The 21,964-nt window shown below is 40.5% G+C and overlaps 2 protein-coding genes across 2 annotated transcripts in view; one reads left to right on the top strand and one right to left on the bottom strand.

Annotated features, from left to right (window-relative positions):
* LOC139326222 (vomeronasal type-2 receptor 26-like) overlaps positions 1 to 21,964 on the top strand; it is a 94,405-nt gene that overhangs the window by 36,559 nt on the left and 35,882 nt on the right. The window lies entirely within an intron of this gene.
* LOC139326225 (vomeronasal type-2 receptor 26-like) lies at positions 1,815 to 19,978 on the bottom strand. The gene is made up of 5 exons (XM_070956380.1): positions 19,772 to 19,978; positions 11,210 to 12,004; positions 5,635 to 5,847; positions 3,892 to 4,018; positions 1,815 to 2,725 (listed from the first exon to the last, which is right to left on the bottom strand). Exons 1-5 carry the CDS (start codon positions 19,907 to 19,909, stop codon positions 1,815 to 1,817), a joined length of 2,184 nt encoding a protein of 727 aa, XP_070812481.1. The 5' UTR covers positions 19,910 to 19,978.

Below are 21,964 nucleotides of genomic sequence, written 5' to 3'. Positions count from 1 at the left end.
CTTAGGCATGAAAACTTTCTGGGGGACTTTCAGCCAATCACCAGGAGACCTTTGAGTTCCAGTCCCGCCTTAGTCCTTTTTGATTGGGTGTGTGAATCTTGGAAATATTTTCCCAGATACCAGAATTGGGGATTCCTAGAGTGTGAGATGGCCGAGTGCCCAATATTGTGTGGGGTGATGGAGGAAAGTGAAATTGTGGGAAAACACCACTTCCATGTTGGGCAAAGCCATAAGTCTCTCTGCCTTCTGCTTGTGGGAGAACCAGAGGGATTTGTGTGGTCACTGTGAATCTTAGACTGATCTTGGTCTGATCCATCAGAGCTTTTCTTATTATCTTTAAAATGGAATTCACAAAAGGATTCCATTCACAATTAGGAGCCGTTCTGAGACTTAAACAGATTCCCAATTGATCAGCAATCTTTGTGGTTGGAGAGCAGAACAGCTTCCATGGGTGCCTCTCCCTAGAAACCAGGAAGTCCCCCCCCTATTCACCCCCTTCTTGGACCTGGATGAATATTATGCAGCATTGAAGGTTTGTGACCTGGTCAGTGATGCGGCTGCCTTTAGACAGGATCCCTTCAACCTCCTCCTGGGGAGAGTCTCCAGGTCCCCTTTCTCTGGACATCTTCTCCAGCCCTTCACAGACAAGACAAGCTTGGAAGAGGAGCAGAGAAATTGCTTTAGGTAGAAATTGTAGAGTGGAAAATTAAAGGCTCTGAAAACTGCTATTTTATTTCTCTGGTTGATGAAGGAAAAAAAAAATACAGTGGAAATTTCTTTATACACTTTATTTTTTATTTACTTCATTTATTTCTTATTATTTATTTATTTATTATCATTTATTTCTTATTATTTTGGTGTGAAATACATACCAAAATAAAAACAATCCCAAACTGAAATCCCAGACAGTTGTTCTGCTGAATTCTTTCTGCAAAGGAGGCTTTTATGAGGAAATCAAGAAAGAACTATATAAGAGTGATGAAGATTTCCCTCTTCAGCTGAGAGCCATTTAAACATGGCAATTGATATCATTCTGGCATTTTCAGGCAACCAGGCTGGTTCCCACAGCTTCCTCCTGGCCTCTTTTCCTCTTCACTCTCTCACACACACTTTTAGCTGCTGTCAGTAGGAACAAGTGCTCCAGGGGTGGGTTCTAAATTTTTTTACTACCGGTTCTGTGGGCGTGTCTTATTTTGTGGGTGTGGCTTGGAGGTCATGTGACTAGGTGGGCGTCGCTAGCTGGTCAGAGTCATTTCTGGAAGGTCCTTGCACTTACGACCCGACTCATTTGTTTGCTTTTAACACTGATCAGCTGTAGGACGGCCCTTTGAAGCCCCGCGGCAAGAGTTTAAACAGTTTTTTTCCCTCTAGTCATCAGCTGGAACTCAGGAGGCAGCAATAGGTTGGGGGTGGGACCAAATAAAAGCTAAGAATAACCTGCGGGGGTGGGGGGGTGAGAGGGCGGGGGAGGGGAGAACCGGTTCAGTGACGTCATATCATCACCGCTACCGGCTCGGCCCAACCGGATCAAACCGGGAGGAACCCACCACTGAAGTGCTCATATTTTTTATAAGGTGTCATATTTAGTAGCTGTTGCTGAACAGCAAATTCCTCTGAATGACTTTCACAGAGTTCTCTTTAACAAAATTTATTGAGCTGAAAAGAAAGAAAGAATTCCAATCGTTCAACAGTTTCCCATTTTGAAACTGATATTTTTTTCTTTTCCTGCATACTATGGAATGGAAATAATTAATATTTCCTTTCAAATAAAAGAACAATTACCAATTCTTCCAATATCACAATGGTGTTATATCTCATGTTTTTACATTTGATCTGGCTGTGAGCTGCTCCTTTGTGTTGAGGTCTGGCCTCAGAAGGATAATGTAGCACTTGGGGATGAAGATGCAGCCCAGCAGACCAGCACTGGAGGCCAGGATGGAGAAGACCTGCACAGCCACCATGTATTTCCCTTTGGTGCTCAGGTAGGTGGGCACAAAAGTCACCCAGACACTGCAGAAGACCAGCATGCTGAAGGTGATCAGCTTGGCTTCGTTGAAGGCCCCAGGCAGGTTCCTGGCCAGGAAAGCCACCGTGAAGCAGATGGCAGCCAGGAAGCCCATGTAGCTGAGGGTGACGTAGAACATGACAACGGCCCCTTCGTTGCATTGCAGGATGATCTCTCCAGGCTGGGAGTGGAGGTCAGAGTCAGGGAAGGGGGGAGAAACTCCCAGCCAGATGGAGCAGATGAGAATTTGGACAGCAGAAGAAGAAAGGATGATGGAGTTGGCCAAGCTCTTCCCCAACCATCTCTTCACTCGGTTTCCTGGTTTTGTGGCCAGGAAGGCCAACACCACCGTGATGGTTTTGGCCAAGAGAGAAGAAATGGCCACAGAGAAGATGAGGCTGAAAACTGTTTGTCGGAGAAGGCAGGTGGTTTTCCTTGGTTGACCAATGAAGAGAGAAGAAGACAAGAAGGAAAGCAGGAGGGAGACCAAGAGGATGTAGGAGAGGTCCCGGTTGTTGGCTTTGACAAGGGGAGTTTCTCTGTATTTAGTGAAGATGATTAAAACAAGATCTGTGGTTAGGAAGAAAAGTAGAGCAAAAGAGACCAGAATGATGCCCAGATATTCTTCATAAGACAAGAAAGTTATAACTTTCGACATACATTGGACTCTGGCCTCATTTGGATATTTATCGTCTGGACACTTGGTGCATTTTTCTGTATCTGAGAAAGCAAAAAAGCAATATTTCTTTAATATACTGGGTTTTTTTTACATTTCAAGAAATACCCTTTTTGGATGACAGCTGTTACCATGGGCATATTCCAAGAAGTATTTCTTAGCTATTTCATTAAAAAGATCATAAGAAGGATATTTTTTTAAAAAAATATAGCTAAGTATATGAAGGTGAGGGAAGACATAGGATATTAATTATTTCCTGTGTAATGCGTAGAATCTTCATAACAACCTATATTATTAGAGGTTAATAATGAATCAAATAATCGTTTTAGGCAAACATCCTGAATCCTGCCACATGGCAATTAATATCATGGACTTGGAGGATACCTACAGTATCCTGTAACATCTGGAAGCCATATGGAATTAAGGAGAAACTTACTAACAATGACAACAATTAACTAGTGGAACAGCTGGCCTCCAGAAGTTGTGGGTGCTTCAACATTGGAGGTTTTTAAGAAGAGACTGGACAGTCACTTGTCTGAAATGGTATAGGGTATAGGGGGTGGATTAAAAGACTCCAAAGTCCCTTCCAGCTCTATTCTATTCTATTCTATTCTATTCTATTCTATTCTATTCTATTCTATTCTATTCTATTCTATTCTATTCTATTCTATTCTATTCTATTCTATTCTATTCTATTCTATTCTGATTGATTGATTGATTGATTGATCGATTGATCGATCGATCTACATGACTGGCAGACTATTTGTGTAATGAGTTCCCCCCATAATTATCCACAGCACCACATTATGGACCTGTGACAACTTTTCAATGATCCTCAAGAGGTGGATCCAATATACAGTGGATTGCAAGGTCTTTCAGAAAGTGGACCTAAAACAATTCATAAAATTTCAAAGAACTCAGATGTTCCTAGAAAGATAAATTTAGCAGCACATATCCAAACTAAAAAGCAGAAGAGGTATTTCCTCTGTTGTTAGTAAAGCTTGCCCAGTCTGCCAACCCCTCCTCCCATCTCTTTCCCAGCCCCTCCTTCCAAATCTTTTTGATTTACTTCCTTTTAGATAAGAAATTGTGCAGGTTAAAAATAAAAACCCATGTGAGCTTCAATCTGTCTTTTAACTTGCACTTTAATGAAAATTCTCTGGATGGATCCAGTTCCACAAAGTCTCCCATTTTCCTCAGTGTGACCCACCTTCCTGAGTGGAGAAGGTCCCCTCCGGACAAGGAACACAGTCATAGCAGCAAACTGGCTCTCCTTCTCGAGCCCTCTTGACAAATCCAGGATGACAACTTTCCACACATTTGGACTGAGGCAGGGACTGAGCAGAAGAAAAGGAATGCCAAAGAAAAGATGTTAGGACTCTCTGTCCATGGAAAATGGAGGGAGAAATGGAAGAAGACAAGTAGTTTCTGGTCTTCAGTGAGGTAAATACAACACTTCTGACTACTTCTAAACAGATGCAGCGACTATATTTTACTGATAAAGAAATAAAGGGAGACTGGTATAGATCTATTTCAAGCTTCTTAGCTCTCATCAGCCAGCCTTACCCTTACTTGGATTCGAACCTGGGCTGCCTGCATGTTAGGCAGTTGTATTACCCACTGAGCCACAAGTTCTCCTCCCTTCATCAGCCTGAGCCAGGGGAAAGATTAAGTGTTTTACCGAGACACCTGGTCTACTCCAACATGTGGGAGAGAGCATTCTGCTCTCTTTTGCCTTTCAGCTGCAACCCAGGAGCCCTCAAGCAGTTGCATCCACAACAAACCATTTTTATACCAAATATATTTTACTGATAAAGAAATAAAGGGAGACTGGTATAGATCTATTTCCCTTACTTGGATTCGAACCTGGGCTGCCTGCATATATATATGAAAAAGAAAGAATATATAAATATCCTGGTTACGAAGAAAAAAACTGGCTAAAAGAAAAAACACACATAAAACCTACGAAAAGTAAGAATATATATATATATATATATATATATATATATATATATATATATATATATATATATATATATATATATATATATATATATATGTTAAGATCTCCGTCCATGGAAAATGGAGGGAGAAATGGAGGGAGACAAGTAGCCTCTGGTCTTCACTGAGGTAAGTATGAAATCTCTGACTACTCCTAAACAGATGCAGGAGGTAAAACAACTGGCAGATTCTTCATTTAGTTCCTCCCTTTCGCTTTTGGAATTTAACATTACAATAAAGTACTTTTCTACTTAATAAAGTCAAGAGGGGTGGAATTGAGAAAAGATTTAAGTATGATGATATATTCATCTTAAAACTGAGAACAAAATTTACTGTAAAAATTTTAGGAAGCTTTTATTCCATTAGGTTTTTTAATATGAAATTAAACATTGATGGAGAAAGAAACCTCTGACCAGTAAGATCTTAAAAGGTTTCCATAAAACGTGGCAAAGCCATATCACTTAGGTCCCGTCTCTTGAAGAGCTTCCATGAGATGACACCACCTGGCATGGGAGGCCAACCACCCTGGAGACTCCAGGCTTTGCCCACTGGAAATGGCTTTGCCCCAGTGGTGAAATGTAAAATTCTGTGGGCGTGGCTTGGTAGGCGTGGCTTGGTGGGGTCCTGTGACTGGGTGGGCTTGGCCAACTTCTTTTTTTTACTTTTTTAAAGCATTTTTTAAAATACCGGTTCGGGCAAATAGGTAGTAAAAAAATGCTATAAATTTTTTTTTAAAAAGGTTCCAATGATCACAGCTGTGCTGCGCGATTGTTGGAACCTTTTTTACCTTTTAAAAGTATTTTTACTACCAGTTCGGCCGAACTGATAGTTTTTATTACTACCAGTTTGCCTAAACCAGAGTGAGGTAGTACCATTTCACCCCTGCTTTGCCCACTTGAAATGGGACCTCAGGCTTTGGAAAACAGAGAAAAGACACCAAAATTTCTCCCACCTTATTGAGCAACTTTAGCCGTGAAAGAACACCTTCTCTGATAATAAATCTCTGTCTTAGAGAATACGCCAGAGTCTCTCTCCTGGCATCCTCCTTAGTGAGAACCAAGAAGCCATGAATGCCCAGATCTGCTGTTATCTCTCCATTTTGGTCCAAGTACAGTTTAAAGTAGGAAATATTGCAAAACTCGTTCTTCTCCAGAAAGAGATGAAACTAGAATGGGAAGATCCAGGAATTTGAAAAACAGAGAACTTTTTTCTTATGCCACATTGAATCTTTCTTCCACAATTGTCTAATCTCCAAATAAGGTTAAATAGGATACAAATACTGCCATTACGTTCATAAGTGAATGAAAAGGTTTGAGAAAAATTTGTCCATCATATACTGACAAAGCATAGAGAAAATATCATTGACACAATTGGTCAATTATAGGGAACATTCTAGAGCAGATGACAAATAAAATGAAGAGAGGGAATAAAAGATGATTCATAAACTCTTTGAAAACAAGAGGTTGATTCCCAGAAAGCATGGGTTGATCAAGAAGAAAGTTGTCAGGCTAATCTTCTCCCTAGTCATTCTGATGGAAAACACCTCCAGATGGAGAGTGGCTGGCTCTTGAGAATTTGATCGCTGAAGAGGGAGCCGGGTTTAGAGAGGGGAGAGGCACTACCGATCAGTGCTTAGTTCTTCATCAACTGATGGAAAAATACATATCAAATAGACCTGCATCATTCTACGCCTGCTTCATAGATCTCAAGGCAGCCTTTGATACGGTTCCCAGGACTAAGCTATGGGAGAAGCTGGAAGCTGCCTCAATTGACCACAGGCTTCTTCATCTCTTACCTGCCCTACATACTAAAACATCCCTCAAGGTGAGGTGTGATATGCAGGGGTCCCTCTCGAAGTCAGTTAAAACTCAAAAGGGGGTTAAACGGGGGCATTTTGGCCCCCCTGCTTTTCAACTTTTACATAACTGGCATGGTAAAATGGCTAAACAAACCAAATCACCACCCCCCAAAAAAAGTAGGTGACCGAAGCATCGCCCTCCTGCTCTATGCAGATGCCCCTGTGATCCTCTCCAGGACACCAGAAGGCCTTAAAAGAGCCTTGCGAGCCCTTCTCCAGCACTGTAATTACAATCAACTGGGCATAAATGATGAGAAAACAAAGATCAAAAAGGCCAAAACTTTATTCATGGTATCTAAATTGCCACAAAATAGAGCAGGGAAGCACCTTCAAATCCCTGGGGGTGGCCATTCAGGCCAAGGGTTCAAGAAACATGCAGCTGCCCTGGGCCAAAGATCAGCCAGCACCATTCTTCATTGTTTCCGCACAAAGGGAGGCTACTATGTCCCTGCTGCTATTCAGCTTTTTGTGCCCAAGTCGCTAGCACAGCTCCTTTATGGGACGTTGCTCGGACCGTCAGTTTCATGTTTTACATCATTAGAAGTAGTTCAGTCCAAGACCAGATCAATTCTCCATATGCCACGTTGTGTCTCAAATGCACTTCTGCGCCTGGAGACAGGATTGACAGAAGCCGAAGGAAGAATCCGTATAGCTGTTGTGGCCCACCAGAGGCCAGTGGAGCTGGCAGCAGATTCAGACAGTGAGGAGGTTGGGGAGGGACATGGGCCAGTCCTGGAGTCTGGGGGAGGCTCTGATGGGGGCTCTGTGGTAGTGCGCACACATTTGCGAACCGGTAGGGAAGGTAAGTGAATTTCACCCCTGGATTCTCCCCTCTTCTCTGATGCTTCCCTAGGCAGCCTATCTTCTCCTCATCCCAAAAGTCATTCTCACAGATCATTGCACTTCCTAAATAGATTATGGGAACTCTGCTGATATCACTGGATTTCAGTAAAGGACTCAGAAACAATTGTGTGATGTGATTAGAAAACTGAGGGGCGGATGGTATGATAATTAAGTGGATAAAAACTGTCTTCAAAGAGATACTCAAATATTTTTAATCTTTTTAAATTTTTCCTACGACACCTGAAGGTTATGTTTGTTTACTTGATTGATTAGTCCATGGGCCAAATCAAAGTTCAGAGTTCCAAACACAAATTATTACTAAAATCCGATAAAAACAATTTAAAATGAGATAGGAATAGAATATAATAATATATGGATAAATAAAATAGGATAAAATTATATTTCAATATCACCCCTTCAGTCTACGCCAATCAGCCCCACAAATGCCGATCTCAACCGAGCCATTTTGCTCAAGTACTGAGCTGTATTAAATGTTGTTTTCAAATTCTGGCTGCAGATAAGGTGAGTCGTTTTGATATGGGATTCCCAATGGGTCCTTCCTTTGGTCTATGGACCAAGGTACCTGCCTCTCACCCTCTTATGCAGGCAGCTATCAAATAGGATGTGAGCCAGGTCTTCTCCCTCTGCCACTCTGCAAATGCAGAGACGTCCATTATAAGGTCTAGAGTGGAATCTCCCATATCTGACCATTGTGTCCAGCTGTTTGAATCTCCCTCACGTAAATCTCTCCCTAAGATTTTTTTGGCAGTTGTAACTTTAAATAGTTGTCTAGTTGAAAAGTAGGTTTGTATTTGCTCAGCCATTTCAACTTACCCACCTTACTAAGAATAGCCATGTCATTTTGCGCTTCTATATCCTTAATTCTTTGGGCAGCTGTTTTTTTGAATTGTTCTCCTGTTAAGCAAGAGACAGGAAGGCCACAACTACTTCCAAAATTAATCAGTTTAGTGATCCAAGAGGTTTGTGATTGTGAGTTTATCTGCTCTAGTAAGCATAACTTGGGGAGTCTAGCAGTCTCCATTTCATTGACTTTGTGCCAGTGGTTAAATGCTTTGATCTTGGATAGTGGATGAATTGTATACATTCCTAATTCAGCTCTAACTGCTGCAGCAGATGTCCTTAGATCTACACCCACAATACAGCTCAGGTGCTGGGACTGTGTTTGTTCTCGTACTGTGGTTGAGTAAAAATCCCAAACTTCTGCTCCATACAAGAGCGTAGGGGTAATCTTTATATACTTTAATTAATGGGCCAGGGATTGAAGGTTAGGGATAACTTTTTGCTATTGGACATCAATTTTTCTAGGTTATCATTAATACGGTCAAGTAGATAAATCCCCTTCATGCAAGATTTGATCTAAGATGTAGATCCTAGAGTAAGCTAATTTGATGTTATTTAATTTAAAGAATATAAGGTTTTTCTATTTAAAAACCTTATTTGAAACATCATTTTAAAAGTTTGATAAAATAACAATGGTTTTAAATCAACTTAAAGATGATAATCAGAAGCAAGCAACAATTGTTGAATTGAATGGATTGGATGGATGGACTGGAACTGAATTTGCTGCTGGCATCCCTGAAGGAGGAGTCTGGTTTGAAGGCAGGCTGCTTGGAGATGGCTGGAGAGGCCATGGACCCTGAAGACTCAAAGTGGGCAGAACGGATGACTGAAGAAATGGATTCTTTCAAGAAGATTGAGGGAGATTGGGGAATGGACTTATCATACTTAACTGGAAAACAAATCTTAAGAGTCATTGTGTTTCAATTTACAGGAGGTCCTGTGACTTTGGGGAATGAAAAGCAGTTGCTGGGAAAGATCCTAATTAAAGTTTTAAGGAAATGAAGTATTATTAAGAATCAAACAAAGATATTGAATCATGAACAGATTCAGGATGGATCAGAGATAATGATTGTGGTGGTCTGTGGTAGATAAGAAGCCCCTGCAAATTGTCTGAGAGTTAAATAGAATAGAAGATAACAGACAGTTTTGAAGTTTTGACATTTATTTATTTATTTATTTTTGGATTACCTGTTAACAACATTTTTTATATACAGCAGACAGATGACAAGTCAAGTGGTTGCAAATATATCGGTAGAAGATTATAATTGTGGGCCTATTTTGCAAAGGGAGAGAAATGTACATCTGTCAGTATTCAACTGGGGAACAATATATGCATATGTGGTTTTTAGTGCACAATTTTTTAAAAAAATGTTTCATCTAATTTTGTTTTGTCTTTGTAATAGTTTTATTTTTTGAAGTTTGTAGTTTACCTTTTTGAATAAAATAAAATTTAATGAGAGGATTATCAAGTTTCCAGAAACAATATTTATCATTAGCACACAGAGAAGGGTGTGTAAGTAAAAAGCAGTAGAAAAATATCTGATTTTTAGCTACTAGGACTTGACTAACAATAGAGTCTCCTATAAGAACACGAATGAGGGACTGGAAGAAAGATGAGGGATACCAAACTTGATATTTATGTTTGTGGAAATGATCTCAAAATCATAGTTAACTGGAAAGAGAATCTGAGTCAGCAGGGAGATGTTCGTGGAAAGAAGGCAAATGTAGCCATAAGAATCTCAGGAAGTGAACGTTCTGGTTAGGGGAGACCCCAACTCAAGGACCAGGTCCCCTTGCAGGCACCACGCTTGGAGGAGAATTTGCAGAAAATCTATGTGTGAACTTCAGAGAAGGAGGAATAAGCCAAGGAAGAGTTCAAAGGGGCTGCTCTTAGCCTTGAGGAAAGAGAACAAGGAGAAGAGCTGAAGATCAGGAGGAGTCTGGGAGCCCCTTTTCCAACTGACACAATCTCTCGTTTGGAGAAGGGAGGATGCAGCCCTCTTCCAATCACTGACACAGGTTACACACAAGTGTAAGATCTGCTCACTATTATTCCAGAGTGTCAGTCATGCAAATATGCATTCAGTTACAAGAGAGGAGATTTTAGCTGAATGAAAGAAAAAAAATATGATAAAAGTTTGAGTTGTTTTAGAGCTGAGCCAGTTAAGCAGAGAAGTTCAGTCTCCTCTTCATGGATTGTCTGAATGCAAAGACTGAGCAGCCATCAGTCAGAGAAGCTTTAACTGGGATTCCTGAAGAGAGGAGGGGTTGGGCTAGATGGTCTCAGGGTCCCCTTCAAATTTATAAAGGTTGTCATGCCACAACATGTATCTATTGTGCTGTTGTTGCTCTAGCCCCTCCTAGTGGCCGGGGGCAGATAAGCCTAACTGTATGGTCTGAAGCCAGACTCCCTTTTCTCTCAGCCTTTGGAGGAGACGGAAGCAGCCAGTTTGACCGAGACACATGGTCATCCAGAGGCCTCCGTCCCTCACACGGAGCATCCCTGGAGAGGTTCCAGCTGCTTCTTTGTTGGCTGTTAGTTAATGCTGCCTATCTCCTATTTATATTTGATTCTCACTCTTTGCATTTCCTCAGTTTCTCCGTGCCCTTTTCTCCCAATGAAACACCCAGATCCACCCCAGGCTCCCTTTCACTGGAGGAGAATAGGGGGGTTTAGCTGCCTGTTGAGCTGCACACAGACCCACCTGCAGTGGGGATGGAACAAAGGGGAAATTCCACCATGCTCATCACAAACCCACAAATACAGGAATTCATTTAAGAAAGAATACAGCCTTTTCAAATCAACAGAGTTTACTATTAAAATGCCATGGTATCTACTCTTTGGAACCATTATTCCCTGAGTAATTGAATTGGACAGATCTGTTGAGTTGGTTCCCCTCCTTCTCCTCTGGATTCCTCCTCCAAAGGATCAAAGATTAATGGATCCATATCGGGATCCCCATACCTGCCATGGCTGCAGCCTTGGAGACCCCAAAGTCTTTTCTCCCTCCTTCCTTCTCCTCCTCCATCTGGAGGAATAAGCGGCATTCAAGGCCTGGGCCAGAGTCTTCATGAGACTGTAATATTGATACTCATTTGGCGCCCGGAGCCTGTTCCTTTTCCACTCGGTCTCCAGTGGGGCTTTCTGGGTGCATCTTCTGCGGCCTTTGACAGAAAAGACGTTATTTGAAAGAGAACAGCGGAAATAATGATCTTGAAACTTTTCTTCCACAAAGAAATAAGGTTCAAAGGCAGAATCCATTGGCCTTCCTTTTCCCAGATAAGCAAAGTTCCAAACACTATGGATGTATTTGTAAAGTCTGCGTTTGTTCATTGGATACCCTGCAAAATTTGTGAGGATCCAGACTTTCCCTTCAATGGGTCCTGGCAGACGCATAAATGTTAAATGGAAAGGAAGAATTCTCTCCCAAATGGAATCAAATTCTATGAAGTGAACAAAGACATTGACTTGTCTCCACTTAGAGAGGGAATCCCTGAGGTATACTGTATATCCAGTTGTTGAGAACAGTTGTGATATAACCACACAAATTCCACTCCTGACAAGCATAGGAGGAAAAATCCTCATGAAATTCTCTCCCTCCTCTGTGTCTGAAGCAAAGAGGCCAATGAAGGTCCATCTGAAATGGAGGAGCAGCTGGACAATTGCTGGGTACTGGAATCCTTCTTTGGGGAACATTTTGTGGAAAAAAGGGAATTTCCTTTTATCACTCAGAGCCTCTGAAGCAGTTTTAAGACTGATCTGAAAAAGCAATGAAGAATGCTGTGTTATATTTGGGGTCAGATCAAGTCCAAAATATTAGATTTTAATAAATCCAACTGGTTCTCATGAATATGTTAGAATAGTTTGTTAATCAGACATTGTTTAAAATATTAAAGACAGAATATGAGCAAGACTGTATCATAATAATGGAAAATAATAAGCAAATTAAAAAACAATAAAAATGTAAATCATATTACTGTATCCCACCCCTACAATTTATCACAATTAGATTAACACGTGCAAATGCCAACTGGAGTATTCTATTCCAATAAAGGGCCTATTATAATTTTCAAGGATAGCTGCACCTTTTTTTGCTTCTCTATCCCAGATTCTTTCTGGAGGAAATTTTTTAACTTCTTTCTCCAGTTATACAAGAAACAGGCAGACCTCAAAGCCTAATAAGATTTGTCAGTTGCATAATCCAAGTTTGGTCTTTAATTGAAGTTTTCTCTGTTCCAACAGCCACAATTTTCAGAGTCTGTCACTTTCCATAGATTAAATTTTATGCCAATAATACCCATATTTTCTGAATTTAGACAAAGCAGAAATTGGGTAAATTCCCAAATCAGCTCTGAGGGCAGCAGCTGGAGTCCTTTTACCCACCCAAAGATACTCCTCAGAGGCTGAGATTGAGTTGGTTCTGCTGGTGGTTTCTCTCTGGAGACCCAAACATCAGATTGATGTAAGAACATGGGGGAAAACTGGGCCTCAGATACTTTAATCATTGGGGCTGAGGAAGCTGGAGAGCTGTGAGGTTTTCATTTAAGCACCACTTTCACTCCTGCCCTTTCTCTAACTGAGCTCCTTGGATGATGAGGGAGCCAAGATTCAGGCTCAGAGAAAACAACCCCAGGTAAGGAAAGGTGTTACTTGCTCTAATGGCTGACCATCTATGGCTATGATGTCATTTCCCAAAGACCATAACTTTTGAACTTGCTTTATAAATTATCAGATAATTATTAAGACAAAATTGCATTAACAGAGGGATACAATCAAGATCAAGAGAGGTACTAATACCACCCTATAAAGCCTTAGTAAGACCACACCTAGAATCCTGCATCCAGTTTTGGTGACCACACTATAAAAAAGATGTTGAGACTCTAGAAAAAGTGCAGAGAAGAGCAACCAAGAGGATTAGGGGACTGGAGGCTAAAACATACAATGAACGGTTGCAGGAACTGGGCATCGCTGGTCTAGTGAAGAGAAGGACCAGGGAAGACATGATAGCAGTCTTCCAATATTTGAAGGGCTGCCACAGAGAGGACGGGGTCAAGCTGTTTTCCAAAGCACCCAAAGGCCGGAGAAGGAATAATGGATGGAAACTGAACAAGGAGAGATTCAACCTGGAAATAAAGAGATAAAGTTGCCTTCAGAAGTTGTGGGAGCTTCATCACTGGAAGCTTTCAAGAAGAGACTGGACCGTCATCTGTCAGAAATGGTGTAGGGTCTGCTTGGACTAGATGACCTACAAGGTCCCTTCCAACTCTGTTAATCTGTATCTATCTATACTATTCCAGACAAGTGGCTGTCCAGTCTCTTCTTAAAAGCCTCCAGTGATGGACCACCCACAATTTCTGAAGGGGAGACGTTGCATTCCTCACCATTAGGAAATTTCTCCTTAGTTCTAGGTTGTTTCTCTCCTTTGATTCTTGTCCTGCTTTCAAGTACTTTGGGAAATAGGTGGACCTCCTCTTCTTTGTGGCAGCCCCTCAAATATTGGTACATTGTTATGATGTCACCCCTCGTCCTTTTCACTAGACTAGACATACTGATTTCCTGCAACTGTTCCTCATATGTTTTAGTCTCCAGGCCTTTAATCATCTTTTCTGCACTCTTTCCAGAGTCTCTACATCTTCTTTATAATATGGTGACTAAAACTGGATGCACTATTCCAAGTGTGGTCTTGCCAAGGCATTATAAATCAGTACCAATACTTCATGTGATCTTTTTTTTTTATTGAAAAAGTTTTTCAAATACAGATTTTTCCCCTTTTTCCCCCCTCCTCCCTAACCCCCCCTCCCCCTCCCCCCCTGTGACTTCTTCATAATAAGACCCAAATTCATAACAGATTATATATTACTTTACCATCCACTTACTCCATCCCCATATGCTGACCCTTTCTTTCTAATAAAATTATCATATCCCCCTTATACTATACTATACTATACATTTCAAAGTGACATTCTATTATAACATTATCTAATAACTCCTAATTTAACATAATAATATTATTATATCTCCCAATTTAGCGATTTCTGCTCATAATCTACCCTTTTACTACGCCCCATACATATATCTCTTAAGTCAAATCTTTTATGTATATTAATATAACATTTCAAAGCAACCTTCCACTATAAAACTATATAATAAATCCTAATTTAACATTTATTCAGTTCAGCTACCCATTTCCTTCCCCCCCATCGTTATATCTCTTAACTCAAATCTTTTACATATATTCACATCTAAACATAATATCCCTTTTCTTTAAACTAAACAATCAATAATCTAACCTGTCTCCACCCACTTTCCTACAATACTACCATAATTGTTCTTAATATCTTTATTCTTCTGCCCACTCCACTAGAAAAATATTCCCTTATGTAAATAAAATCCTAAAAAGACTTTAAGCTTGTAATCCATATGATATCTTCTGTAATGTCTTTCAGCTGGATGATAAACTCCATTACCCATGTTAGGGTAACATCGCATCCTAATTCCAACAGTATTTTCGGTATCTTCAATTACCATCTGCCCCCATCAGTAACAAATATCTTCATATTAAAAAAAAAAACAACAACAACCACCCGAGTGACTTTATATTTATATTCCATATAATGTCTATAGAGGTGTCTTTTATCCAGATTATTAATTCCAACCACCATAATAGGGTAACAACCAGATCTTCTGCGTGCCCCAATCCAGTAACTTTCTTGCCATGTAACTCAGCATAAACGTAATATATTTATCAAAAAATCCAAAAAACAAAAAAGATATTTCCAATCCATTCAATTTAAGGCCCTTTTCACATCCCAAAAGTTCAGCACTGCAGAGGTCTGTCACTCTCCTCAGGATAAAATAAACCAATACTTTGCCCATTATCTTTTCATATATTCAATCCTCTCTTAAATAACTGGCATTACACTGTCGTTTAGTTTAAAAGTTTTTGTTTTTGTGAGACCTACTTCTTCTTTTCTTGACTTTTTGTGGGTTGAATCTCCATCCTGAATTCTTTTCTGTAGATTGTGTATCGACTATTTGGTTTTCATGCTGATCTATAACTTGATCTTGTTGGTTTTGCTTTTGTGGCTTAAATCTTTCTGGTTCTATAAATTGTATATCAACTGATTGATTTCCATGCTGGTTTGTGGCTTGATAAGTCATTACATTAGAATCCGGAACCGCCTCTCTTATATTAAATAGTCCAGCTGAGACCTCTGAGAGAGAATCCAAAAGCGGCTCATCTGTGGAGACCTCTGTAACTTGTTGTTTCTTCATTACTTCCATCTCCTTCTGCTTTTCTTGAATTTCTATCTCTTGTTGATTTTGCTTTTTAAGGACCTTGTAGTAAAATTATTCCGCTTTTTCAACAGTATTTAACTGATATCTTACTCCTTGATATCTCAATATTATACCCACTGGAACATCCCACCTGAATAAAATATTTTGTTTTCTTAGCTCAGTCACCAAAAGTCCAAATTTCTTTCTATCTCTTAACATCTTAGGCGGCAATTCTTTATATATCCAAATTTTTCTCCCATACAGTTGTGGAGTAGAATTAAAGGATTTTTGCACAATATCATTTCTTATTTCTTTATCTGTAAAGTAAATCACCACATCTCTAGGCAGTTGCCTTTGCTTTGCAATCCAAGAATTTACTCTATAGGCCTTATCAATTTTATAGGATACCTCCTCAGGATGAACCTTTAAGATCCCAGCCAGAACTTGAGCAGATATTTTTCTTAGGTCATCACTATTATTTTCCTGTAAGCCTCTCATTCTGATCGCAAATTCTGTAAGCCTGTATTGCATCATTACAACTTCTCTTTCAATCCCTTGCTTTATATCTTCTGCATTATAAGTCTCGTGACCAGCTTCCTTTTTAGACTTTACTTCTAAACTATTGTCTTGAATATTTATTAAATCATTTTCAATTCTTTGTATTTTATTGTCCAAATTATAAATCTTATCATCAACTTCCTCCATTTTAGACTCTAGTAATTTGATATTTGTATCCAACTTTATAACAACTTCTGAAAAACCATTAGTCACTGTTACAATCTTTCGTTGCAAATTATCATACTTTAGTTGTATCATTTCTTTAATTTCCTGCCTTAATTTTTCAAATTTCTGATTCACAGTCTCATAATATTTTGCCATTTCCTCCTGAAGAAATTCTTTTAAGTTAAAACCATTCTGCAGAGTCTGTAGGCTCAGAGCTTGTTCAAACAATTGTGAGTGGGGGAGCACCGCCCCCCCACTGCTTGTCTATCAGGCTTTATAAGTTTTAACGCCATCCTGCCAACAAACTCTTTTTTTTTCCCCAAACAAGATCAAGTACAAATCTCCAAGGAGAAAGGAACAATTCTTCCAAATTGTAGCCAGCACTATATATTCCGCTACTTTGTAGCTGTTACAGAAGGACTCTCACTTTCAGCTTTCTTCTACTTCCCAAGCCTCAGCGGTCGCCATTTTAAAGTTTTTTTCTCTTTCACTCTAAAATGCTTATAAATTCATTAAGGATACTTGCAATTTAGGGTCCCAAGTCCAAGTCTCATCTTTTTTAATTAATACATCTGTTAGGTTCGTTGATTAATCCGGTTCCAGCGCCTAGCTCTGCAAAAAGGCAGAGTTCTCCCGATGCCTGGAGCAGCGGCGAGCGGGAATAGGGAGCCACAACCTGCTCGTCCCCAAGAGTTAAAAAAAAACTCTGGGGACTTCACAGAGGGCTCTACCTGCCCTCGCCTGCTCTGACTCACATTTCCGTCAGGAAATGGAGTTTTTCGAGCCGCCTTTCAGGTGTAAAGGCGGCTCTTTACAGGCAACAGGGCTGGCGGTCACGGAGGACCGTCTGGCGGCGCCGGAAGCCAGACAGGAAGTCTATACTTCATGTGATCTTGATTTTATCCCTCTGTTAATGCAACCTAGGACTGAATTAGCTTTTTTAGCTGCTGCTGGCTCATATTTAAGTGATTGTCCACTCGGACACCAAGATCCCTTTCACAGTTACTGTATTGAGCCAGGTTTCACCTAATCTGTAAGTGGACATTTGGTTTTTCTAGCCTAAATATAAAACCTTACTTTTCTCTACATTAAATTTCATTTTGTTAGATAGGCCCAGAGTTCAAGTCTATTTAGATCCATCTGGATCTTCAGCCTATCTTCTGGGGTGTTGGCTATTCCTGCCACTTTAGTGTTGTCTTCAAATTTGATGATTTCCCCATTTCTCCCTTCATCCAAATCATTCATGAAGATGTTGAAGAGAACTGGGCCTAAAATGGAGCCTTGGGGTCCCCCAGTGCTTGTTTCCCTCCATGCAGACGTAGTTCCTTTGAGGACCACAGGCTGAGCCCATCTGGGGGTGATGCTGTCTATTCCACATATTTTTAGCTTAACTGAGAAATAGGTTATGGTTTCTTTGTCAAAGCCTTTCTGAAATCCAAGTACTGTATACTACATGCACAGCATTTCATTGGTCCACTAATTTAGTCATTTTTGTCAAAGAATGAAATAACATTTATTTATGATCTGTTTTTTGATCCTGCATTAATCCTAGTAAGTCATTTCATATCTCGACTTAATAACAAGGGTTCAAATACACACCTTTCCCTTCCCCCTTGGTAAGCATAGATCCTTCTTCTCCTGGCTCCATTGAGCCCAAATCTCCCTCTCAAACAAGGGCTTGGATCAGGGCCAACAGGCTGAGCTCCATTTTGAGGGCCATCCATTTTCTCCATCATATTTCTCTGTTTATTGAGTCAAATGCTGCACTAACATCTAGAAAGCAGCAAACCTTGTTTTACCTCACTGATATAGATTAGATATTTCAGGACAAATTTGTTGCCAATATTAGATTATTAACTTGTGCATTATTCCTTATAAAATCTAATAAATAAATAAACAAACAAACAAACAAACTTTATTGTCATTGTATGTGTATACACAGTATACATATACAACAAAATTTACTTGACACCCAAAGACCAGGTCCCACACATATAATCCCCAAACACACTCCCACCCACCCCAATTCCCCACCCCTAAAACCACCCAAACATCCACACAACAGACCAAGTAATACTGTCCAACAGCTCACTGATGGTGGTCCTTTAGTTCATTGTTGAGTGCAATTATAGCTCTGGGATAAAAACTATTCAGAAAACGTGTGGTCCAAATTTTAATTGTTCTGTATCTTCTGCCAGAAGGCAACAGTGCAAAAAGATTGTAAGCAGGATGGGAAGCGTCTCTGAGAATGTTATACAACTTCCTCAAACAGTGAGATTCGAAGATGTTGTCCAGGGCTGGTAGCTGGAGTTCGATAATATTCTGGGCAGTTTTAATGACTCTCTGTAGAGCTTTTTTGTCTGCTACAGAGCTGCTCCCATACCATGCAAGAATGCCGTATGTCAGGACACTCTCAATGGTGCTGCAATAGTAGGACGGAAGTAGATGCTGAGATAGATTTATCTTCCTGAGCATTCTCAGGAAGTACAGCCTCTTCTGTGCCTTCTTCACAAGCATGTTAGCATTCATAGTCCATGAGAGGTTCTCCGAGATACAAATTCCCAGAAATTTAAAACTACCCACCCTCTCCACCTCCTCACCATTTATGTACAATGGTAGATGTACATCTCTCTTCCTCCTGAAGTCAATTATGAGTTCTTTAGTTTTTGTGGTGTTAAGTGTGAGGTTATTTTCATTACACCACAATGTCAGCCCTTGTACTTCCTTCCTGTAAGCAGACTCATTGTTCTTATTAATGAGCCCCACCACTGTTGTGTCATCCGCAAATTTAATAATTGTGTTGATGTTATACAGTGGGGTGCAGTCATGCGTGTACAAGGAATAAAGGAAAGGGCTTAGCACACAACCCTGGGGGGCTCCTGTGCTTAGTATCAGAGTAGAGGAATGGTGAGATCCCATCCTTACTGACTGTGGCCTACCTGTCAGAAAATCCCTTATCCACAAACAAATCCTCTGATTTAAACCCAAATTGGACATTTTAAAAAACAACCTGTTGGGTTATTTAGCTTTTAACTCTACCTAAAACCTTCTGGTTCTTCTGCAAGGAATACATTTTTCTCAAGTTTAACTAAGAGGATCATGGCATAAATTTTATCCACAATATCTTCTAGTCTACTTGGCCGATAATTGCTAGAGTAATTTTTATTCCACATTTTAGATGGATAAAATGCTACTATTGCCAACTTCAATCCGACTGGATAGGACAGGCATTATTTATCTGTGAAAATGAAGGTGCCAATAGAGGCCCCAACAACCAGGGATATTTTCTGATCAGTCAAATAGTTGGTAGAATGTCTTCTCCAGGGAATATTTTGCTTGTATTCCAGGCAATGTTTTGCTCGTATTTTATGATTAATCTCAACATAATGGGTTAAAATATTAACATTTTTGCTAATATGGAGAAAAGCAGCTCTTGGATTCCATGGAGAAGACATGATTGCATCTATTGCTCACCCACCACCACCCACCCCTCACTTTACCAGAAGGAGAAAAACACACACAAACCTGTGGGACTTTGTAGGTGTCTGCTAATGTTGACATCTGGATGGAGATATCCCTGTCAGCTGCATCAAGAAGAGCCATGAGGTTCTCCTTCCTTCCACAGCCATAGTTGGGGACATTGGCTTCTCCAGTGGAGAGCATGTCCAGCAAGGCATCTGAAGTGCGGAAAGTGCTCACATAGTTGTTATGGATGTTGAAGCCCAGTGTGAGGTTGTGGAAGAGTTGGGAATTCTTGTTGGCCATTTGAGTGGCGAAAATGAATAGTAAGCAATTAGAAAAATCGTAAGAAGTCCTATTGAAAAAAAAGTCATTATAATCATCAGCCACAACAAATACTTTTGTTATATATAATCCTCCAGAAGCCTATTGAGCCTTAAACCAACATTGATCCAAAAGCAATGATGTGTTACACAAATATGGAAATGGGCTGAGGTACAGCAACTACAACTGGTTCCACCACTACTTTAAATAAAAGTCATTATCCAAATGATAAATTAAGGATTGAACAGGGAGAGGAAAATAATCTGCACCCCTTTCAGCTTTTTTTCAGACCCCTTTTTGAGTCTCTTTCACAAAATCAGACAAAAGAGAGAAGCCATGGAAATCAAAATCATTCAGGAAATTGGACATATCCCCCAATATACATAGGAAGAAATGAAAAAAAAAATAAAAAATAGAAAAGGAGAGTATTAGAATGGAGGGACTGGAACTCCATTAGTCTGAATGACTTACGAATCATGGAAAACAAACTGAAGAGAAGGAGCCACATTGAAAAGCAACTTTATATGCAATTGTTTCATTCCACTGGTAACTATACTGATTAGATGGTCTCCTGGTCTGTAGTAGCTCCATGGTTTTCCATCCTGGTTCTCCAAACTCAGCAGGCATTTCATTCTCAGCTTCCCAGAGACTGGATGGGACAAAAGCAGCATCAGAGGCAGAAGCAGGAGGTCCATAATTCATGGGATGAATCAATGAATCCCTTTCCTGTTTCTAAAGAAGAATTAGAAGAATTCAAAGGACTCTCACAAGGTGGAATATGCAGATGCTTTCCTCATTGAAACACAGAGAAATGCTCAGCTTCATCTGGAAAGGAGGGAGATGTAGATTCAAGAGCACAGACTTTGCCTGTCCCCAAACTCCATATTTCTCTGCCCAAAGTCTCCCCTGGAGGATTGGGCCAAACAGCAGAGCTGAAACTTTTATCACAGTTCTCCTTCTCAGGAGGGATCCCTGGATAATTCAAGTAATTCTTGCAGTCAAAGATAGTTGGGAAATTCTCTGGAGGGAAATGAAAGGGAAATAATCCCCAAGTGATTCAAAATAACAGGAGCAGAGATGGAATTAAATCCATTATCTAGAATTGAGAATTTTGGGAGCTCCATGCAGGGAATACATGGCACCTGTGGCTGAAATAACAAATAAATCTGACATTTGTTTGCATAGTGATGAAAGAGAAAATCCCAGGGGCCAGTTAATGCCAGAGGTTGACACAGATCTGAAATAGCTGCCAGCTGAGTTGGAGCCAAAATTTACTTTATTTTGAAAGCTAATGCTCAAGAGCACTGCAGAAAAGGGCTGATGCAATAGTGCAGCCAGTCTCTAAGAACAAAATAAACTTTAGTGAAAAACTAGTTTTTTGAACTTTGCAGAGTTAAAAAAAAAAATCAGAGAGAGAGAGAGAGAGAGAGGGAGGGAGGGAGGGAGGGAGGGAGGGAGAGAAGGATGTTAGAAAAAAAACCAAGTGAAAAGAGATGGAGAAATCAAGGCTGCCTCTCACCCCATGTGGGGAGGGGAGCTCAGGAGAGAAGGGGGGAGGGGGGAGGGGAGCTCAGGACCCTCATGTTGCAGATGGAAAGCTGATCTTCAAAATCCAACTTTCATCTTCCGAGACCTGGGAATGCAGAAGCCCATGTCCCATGTTCCCCTGCCACCCTTTCCCATGCACAGGCCAGGCATGGGGCTCTTGCAGGGATGCCAGACAGGACTCTGCCCGGCTGAGTGGGGAGCCCCTCTTGGGAGGAGGAAGCTGGGGAGCCTCATGGTGGGGGAGGGAAGCAGATCTGCAAAATCTCCCTCCAGGTTCCATCTTCTGAGTCCTGCAAACGGGGGAGACCATATCCCATGTTGCTCAGCCACCTCTTTCCATGCATGGGGCACTCAGGGGAAAGCAAAGCCCAGACCCACGGAGAAAGC

This window comes from Pituophis catenifer, unplaced genomic scaffold (genome assembly GCF_029215685.1).
Source record: "Pituophis catenifer annectens isolate HBS135680 unplaced genomic scaffold, rPitCat1.0.hap2 SCAF_19, whole genome shotgun sequence".
Classification (NCBI taxonomy): Eukaryota; Metazoa; Chordata; class Lepidosauria; order Squamata; family Colubridae; genus Pituophis; species Pituophis catenifer.
Note: the sequence above shows the minus strand (reverse complement) of the source record. Positions and strands in the feature narration are given on the sequence as shown.

Bases quoted from the DNA above. Each gene is read 5' to 3' on its own strand.
- LOC139326225 (XM_070956380.1), bottom strand. From the start codon at position 19,909: ATGCTCTCCACTGGAGAAGCCAATGTCCCCAACTATGGCTGTGGAAGG. The intron at 12,005-19,771 runs GTTTGTGTGTGT...TTGCTTTTTCAG, and splicing joins ACACCTACAAAGTCCCACAG to ATCAGTCTTAAAACTGCTTC. The intron at 4,019-5,634 runs GTGGGAGAAATT...TCTTCTGCTCAG, and splicing joins GGCTAAAGTTGCTCAATAAG to TCCCTGCCTCAGTCCAAATG.